We start from the raw sequence: 7537 nt of genomic DNA on the forward strand, positions 1-7537 counted from the left end.
AGGAGCAGCTCCAAGGCAGAGGGCAGGAGCAGCACATGGCAGTGGGGGGAGGGACAGCTGCAATTGCTAGCCTGCTGGGCAGCTGCTGCACAGGGAACTTAGGGGAGCGGGGAGCTGATAGGGGGAGCTGATGGGGGGCTGCCGGTCCACCCTGGTTCCAAGCCCCCACCAGCTAGCTGCAACAGGATGCTCTTCCTGCAAGCAGTGGACAAAACAGGTGGCTGCCAAACAACGTTAGAAGGGAGCATTGCACAACTTCAAATGACCATGTTTTATTTTATTAATGGAGATATCCTATCTCCTGGAACTGGAAGGGACCTTGAAAGGTCATTGAGTCCAACCCCCTGCCTTCACTAGCAGGACCAAGTACTGATTTTTCCCCAAATCCCTAAGTGGCCCCCCTTAAGGATTGAACTCACAACCCTGGGTTTAGTATGCCAATGCTCAAACCACCGAGCTCTCCCTCACCTTCCCTAATTGATCAGCAACTTAACATCAAAACAACGTAAACTGGGATGACTTTAAGTGAGCAGTTCCTGTACAGTGTTCTCGTTAGCTAATTGCTAAGTTACCAGCAAAAAAACCCTAGCATTTTCAGGTGCCTAATTAAGTAGAGACCCCCTCGAGACTGTCACTTGATGCGCTGGGGTACCACTAATCACAACCCTCCTGCCAGAACAGGCACCCCTCCACTCTTGTCCTGCTGAGCCATACACTCCAGTCAGCTTCAGCACAGTCCCAGATGTTGGACCATGCCACTCTGCAGTTCTCAGAAACTGAGATTAACTCAGCCCAGGGGCTTCTCAATTAACAGGGACTTTCCCAGTGCCCATTGTTCAGCTTTTCTGAGAGTATGAACCCCAAATAAATCTATTTTACTTTGTATAAAGTTTAAACAGAGTAAATTCATAAAATGTCCGCCCTCTATATCACTGATAGAGAGATATGCACAGCTGTTTGCCTCCCCCAGGTACCAATGACTTACTCTGTGGTTATTAATAAACAAAAGTGATTCTATTAATATAAAAAGTAGGATTTAAGTGGTTTCAAGTCATAAGAGACAGAACAATGTAATTCACAAAGCAAAATAAAACAAAACACGCAAGTCTAAGCCTAATACATTAAGAAACTGATTACAGGTAATATCTCACCCTCAGAGATGTTCCAATAAGTTTCTTTCACAGACTAGTCTCCTTCCTAGTCTGGGCCCAATCCTTCCCCCTGGTACAGACTTTGTTCGATCCAGCAGACATCTCAGGTGATAAGCAGGAGTTTCCTCATGACTGGCAGCGCACTTTGTCCTGCTCCACCTCCTTTTATAGTTGTGGCACAAGGAGGGAATCTTTTGTCTGTGCTTGGCCCCCACCCCTCCTTCTGAATGGAAAAGTACAAGATTTCAGATGGATTTCAGTGTCAGGTGACATGGTCACATGTCCCTGTGAGACCTCATTCTTCATTACCCACGGGCCTGCCCACACGTACACAGGAAGGCTTGCAGGTAAACGAGCCATTTACAACTCATTGTTTCTGAAGCACCCTTAATGGTCTCCACTTAATCTGACTACATTAGTAGTACAAGTTTCTACCTTATATTTCTAACTTCAGAAGTAAGAATGATACATGCATATGAATAGGAAAATCAAATTCAGCACATTATAAGAACATAACAACATAAGAACAGCTGTACTGGGTCAGACCAAAGGTCCATCTAGCCCAGTATCCTGTCTACCGACAGTGGCCAATGCCAGGTGCACCAGAGGGAGTGAACCTAACAGGTAATGATCAAGTGATCTCTCTCCTGCCATCCATCTCCACCCTCTGACAGACAGAGGCTAGGGACACCATTCCTTACCAATTCTGGCTAATAGCCATTAATGGACTTAACCACCATGAATTTATCCAGTTCCCTTTTAAACGCTGTTATAGTCCTAGCCTTCGCAAAGTCCTCAGGCAAGGAGTTCCGCAAGTTGACTGTGCGCTGTGTGAAGAAGAACTTCCTTGTATTTGTTTTAAACCTGCTGCCTATTAATTTCATTTGGTGACCACTAGTTCTTGTATTATGGGAATAAGTAAATAACTTTTCCTTATCCACTTTCTCCACATCACTCATGATTTTATATACCTCTATCATTTATATACCTTAGTCTCCTCTTTTCCAAGCTGAAGAGTCCTAGCCTCTTTAATCTCTCCTCATATGGGACCTATTCCAAACCCCTGATCATTTTAGTTGACCTTTCCTGAACCTTTTCTAGTGCCAGTATGTCTTTTTTGAGATGAGGAGACCACTTCTGTACGCAGTATTCGAGAGGAGGGCGTACCATCGATTTATATAAGGACAATAATATATTCTCAGTCTTATTCTCTATCCACTTTTTAATGATTCCTAACATCCTGTTTGTTTTTTGACCACCTCTGCACACTGCGTGGACATCTTCAGAGAACAATCCACAATGATTCCAAGATCTTTTTCCTGATTCGTTGTAGCTAAATTAACCCCCCTCATATTGTATGTATAGTTGGGGTTATTTTTCCCAATGTGCATTACTTTACATTTATCCACATTAAATTTCATTTGCCATTTTGTTGCCCAATCACTTTCCAATAATATGGTACAAGAGACCTTTTGCATAAAGTGCATTCCACCTGTCATTTTCAGATTCATAAGCCTATTTTCATAGAGCATATAGATTGCAAGTCACAGTAATGAACTATTATTTTAAAATATACACAGATAAAGAGAGCAGCCAATTCCCGTCTCTGCCTTAGCACAGAGCCCAAGAGTTCTCACCTCCCTTTGGGAAGGTCCCTTAGTTAATGTTTACTCCTAAAGCTGGATAAATTGCACCGAAGTGCAGACACGGAAGAAGAGACATTAGCTAGAGTGTCTCTGGTCTCCAGCCTGTTTGCATCCAGATGCTGTTTCTTCCCTAGAGGCTGAGCGAACCCCACTGGGATTGCACAGAGCTATATTATAATGGTGCACACCCCTGTGTCAGCTCTTGGCACGGGATGTTGCTGCAGATGCTGGAGTAGAGGTGTGGGAAACGGTATCTGAGGGGGATTTCCAGGGAAGACACTTCCATCTCAGGATTCACAGGTACCCATCTCTTGCTCAGGAGCTCACCTGCTCGACAATCCCAGTGGAATGTGGGCATGATGGGATAGAGAGTAAGACTGTGCTCCTTTCTGCTCTGCACAGCCATTACATTTTCTTTTCGCAGTGTTATCTGTTCAGACTTTCAATGTGACTGAATGTTCCCTTGTTCGTGCCTGGTGAGACAGAGTAAATATAAATGCTTGATCTAGTTTCTTTATCGACAGATTCATAGGGCTCATGGTCAGAAGGCACCATTAGATCATCCTATATTACCTCCTGTATAATACTGGGTTTTACATTTCACCCAGTTTCCCCTGTATTGAGGCCAAAGAGTTGTGTTTGACTAAGACTGGTCTACGGTACGATTTCACATCATAGAATCATAGAGCCACAGGGTGAGAAGGGACCGTGAGGAACATCTCGTCTAACCCCCTGCCAAGATGCAGGATTTGTTGTCTCTAAACCATCCAGGACAGATGAATATCCAGCCTTCATTGGAAAACTTCTAGCGAAGGAGCTTCCACATCTGTTCCATTGTCCTCCTGGCCTTACAGTTAGGAAGTTTTTCCTGAGATTTCATCTAAATCTGCTCTGCTGTAGTTTGAACCCACTGACTCTTGTCCCACCTCTGTTGGAAGAGAGAACAACTTTTCTCCATCTTTTTTTATGGCAGCCTTTCAAATATCTGAAGACCTCTCTCATGTCCCCTCTCAATCTCGTCTTTTCCAAACTAAACATATCCAGTTCCCTCAGCCTTTGCTCATTTGGTTTGTATTCCATCTCTTTGATCATCTTTGTCTCTCGCCTCTGGATCCTTTCCAGTTTCTCTACATCCTTCCTATACATCGGTGACCCAAACTGGACACAATATTCCAGCTGAAGTCTAACCAGTGCCCAGTAGAGGAATACTATCACTTCCCAGGACTTGCATGCTGCTAATACATCCTAAAACTGTATTGTCTTTTTTGCAATAGCAAATAAATCCGCTCCCCTGAGACATGTAGATATATCAACCTAACCCCAGTGTAGACCCCTTCATGAGGTTAACCTAGTTACCATTTTCTGCAGCCTCCAATCCTTTTTGTGACTCTTCTGCACATTCTCCAAATTTCGTTTCACCAATGCCATATGCAGAGGTAAAATCCTTCCTCTGCTCCAACTCACCACTACGATGAGTTGGTTATCCACAGTGACCTGTAAATCCTTTTCAGGGTCCCTCAATTCCATAATACAATGATTGAGTCTGTGAGTCATTCCTGCCTTCCCTGTTCTGAGATGATAACTTTGCATTTGACTGTATTAAAACATTTGTGTCTGCCCTGACTGCCTCATTGTAACCACTCTGCCAAGTTTGGGTCCCCTGCTATTTTATCTGCAGTGATTTTCTATTTGCTTCCACTTCACTGATGAAAATATTGAATAGCATCGGTCCAAGAACTGACCTTTGCAGAACTGCACTAGAAACACCCCCATTCCCTGCAATGCCCCATTGACAACTGCTTCCTGAGGTTGGTCAGCTAGCCAGTTTTTAGTTTATTTTACGTGTGGTCTACTGATATTGAATAGTGTTATTATCTGAATGTCTTCCCTGACTACATCAAATGCCTCAGAGACAGTTCCCTTGGTCAACCAAACATGTACAGCCATTAAAGGATGAAAACTTATTTGGCAAGACCTGTTTCCATAAACCCTGTTGGTGACTCACATTAATTATATTCCTTGAGTTTTTGTTAAGGAATCCCATGCCAGATTTTCCATTTTTCCTAATCTTGTCAAATCTTTTTTTAAAAAACTTTCCCTTTAATTTTTAAACATTTATGTTTCTGCTGTTTGTAACTCTCAGGTTCTACATCACTTCATGTGATATGACTTCTTTATTTTCTTTACCATGGAATTGTGGCTTGTTAGCTATGTAATAAGCTTTTCTTAAAGAACTCCCATTTTCATTCCCATTTTTCTGAAATTTTTTCCCCTCCCAACCAGTTTTGTGGATAATTTGTCATCTTTGAGGAATTAGCCCTTTTGAAGCACTAATTATCTATAAATATTACTGTCTGGGAACTGTTCTCTCTTTGTCCATTGGAATGTAATCAGTTCCATTCTGTTATTTTGTTCTCCTCTATCATATGCCCCCTTCTCTGTGGCTTCTCTAAACTCAACAGTCCCAGACTTTTCAGTCCATCCGCATACGGCAGCCTTCCCCTTCTCACAGCCTATCTCAGAAATCTGCTTTCCATCTGCTATATCTTTTATAGAGACTGGGTGATCAAAAGTGAGTGCGTTTCCAGAGCAGGTTGTTCTCCACCCCATTCCTTAGGCATCTGAACATTTGCTTTGTTTTGGCCGCTACTGTGAATGAGCAGGTGTTTCCCTGGAACAGCTATCGATGAAACCCAGGTCTTTTCCCTGAGGTGGTTCTTTTTGGAATGTTTCCCCTTGGTACCTGGATTGGCAAAGCTTTGGGGTTTTTTTTTTTTTTTTTACAATTTCAGATTTTGAGCAACCGGGTGCCTCGGGGAATATCATGGACTTTCTAGCCTGGCTTTCATTGCATTAAGGAAGAATGAGGGATAACCAGTATCCACACGTCTGTTTCCTGCTGGTGCCTATTAAGGTTTCCCAGACCACAACGTGTAGAAATTTTTGATGCATGGAGGACTATCAAATATGGAATTGGAATTAGTAGAGTCAGTTGTTCATAATACATTTCTTTGGTTCCTCTTCACACACATTTTCATTTTTCAATCTGCTTCACCCATGAGAAAAGTATCCAGTAGTGCATGTAGTGTCTCATATTAACATTGTCTCTCCATCCAGGCTTTTGTACTACAACCATCACCCTGGGCCCTGGGAACGCCTCAGAGTTGAACAACTTCTCCCCTCCTCCATGTCAGATTCCAACAAAACCGACTTCACCAACCCCTCCACCTTCATCCTGCTGGGCATTCCGGGCCTGGAGGTGGCCCATGTCTGGATCGCCATCCCTTTCTGCACCATATATACCATAGCCATCTTGGGGAACTTCATCATCCTGTTAATCGTGAAAACGGAACCAAGCCTCCATGTGCCCATGTACTATTTCCTCTGTATGCTGGCCGTCACTGACCTGGTCCTGTCCACGTCCACCGTGCCCAAAATTCTGAGCATCTACTGGTTCAATTCCAGGGAGATCGATTTCAGTGCCTGCCTCACCCAGATGTACTTCATTCACTCCTTCTTAGTGATTGAGTCTGGGATCTTCGTGGCCATGGCTTTTGATCGCTACGTGGCCATCTGTGATCCCCTCAGACATTCCACCATCCTGACAAACTCCATGGTTGCCAAGATCAGCCTGGCCGTGGTGCTGCGCGGCTTCATGCTCATACTGCCCTATCCCTTCCTAGTGAGGCAATGGCCATATTGCAGAACCAACATCATCCCCCACACGTACTGCGAGCACATAGCTGTGGTGAACCTGGCCTGCACCGACACACGTGTCAGTAGTTACTATGGCCTCTTTGTAGTGTTCTGTGTGAGGGGTCTGGATATGATTTTTATCGCTGTGTCCTACACCCAGATCCTCAAGACCATCTTCAGCCTCCCCACAAAGGACGCCCGGCTCAAGGCTTTGGGGACCTGCAGCTCCCACCTCTGTGTCATCTTAACCTTTTACATCCCAGTTATTTTCTCCTCCCTCACGCACCGGTTTGGCCACAATGTGCCCCTGCATTTCCACATTCTCATTGCCAACGTGTACCTCCTGGTGCCCCCCATGCTAAACCCCATCATCTACGGAGTGAAGACCAAACAGATCCGGGACAGGCTGCTCCGGCTCTTTACAAATAAAGGGACTTAAAGTTTTTCCTGGTGCTCTGGCTCTCAGACCGAGCTCCGTGCAGAGCTGGCTGGCGACATGGTGCTGGGCCCCTTCCCTGAGTCACTGACTGGACAGTCACAGAGACATTAGACCCTTTCCTGACCTTATTCTGCTGTGTCAGTGTGACAAAGTGGGGAATCGGTCAGTGTAGAACTCATTGGGTTGCAACCCTTCTAATTACTGATAACTGGACCTCTGAGAATATAAGAACATAATAATGGCCATACTGGGTCAAACCAAGGATCTATCTAGCCCAGTGTCCTGTCTTATGACAGTAGCCAGTGCCAGGTGCCCCAGAGGGAATGAACAAAACAAGTAATCAAGTGATCCATCCCCTGTCACCCATTTCCAGCTGCTGGCAAACTGACACCATCCCTTCCCATCTTGGCAATTGATGGACCTTCACAACATCCTCTGGCAAGGAGTTCCACAGGTTGGCTGTGTGTTGTGTTAAGAAATACTTCCTTTTGTTTGTTTTCAACCTACCTCCTATTAATTTGATTTGGTAGCCCTTAGTTCTTGTGTTATGCAAAGGAGTATATACCACTTGCTTATTTACTTTATCCACACCAGTTATGATTTTA

General features: G+C 44.4%; 1 protein-coding gene across 1 annotated transcript; it reads left to right on the plus strand.

The window, feature by feature from the left end:
* The first annotated feature begins 5978 nt into the window (after window positions 1–5978).
* LOC117871959 (olfactory receptor 52B2-like) lies at window positions 5979–6932 on the plus strand. Its single transcript, XM_034759859.1, has one exon. The coding sequence runs from the start codon at window positions 5985–5987 to the stop codon at window positions 6930–6932; it is 948 nt and encodes a 315-aa protein (XP_034615750.1). The 5' UTR covers window positions 5979–5984.
* The last annotated feature ends 605 nt before the right edge of the window (window positions 6933–7537 follow it).

The sequence above is a fragment of the Trachemys scripta genome, chromosome 1 (assembly GCF_013100865.1).
Source record: "Trachemys scripta elegans isolate TJP31775 chromosome 1, CAS_Tse_1.0, whole genome shotgun sequence".
Taxonomy (NCBI): domain Eukaryota; kingdom Metazoa; phylum Chordata; order Testudines; family Emydidae; genus Trachemys; species Trachemys scripta.

Bases quoted from the DNA above. Each gene is read 5' to 3' on its own strand.
- LOC117871959 (XM_034759859.1), top strand. From the start codon at position 5,985: ATGTCAGATTCCAACAAAACCGACTTCACCAACCCCTCCACCTTCATC.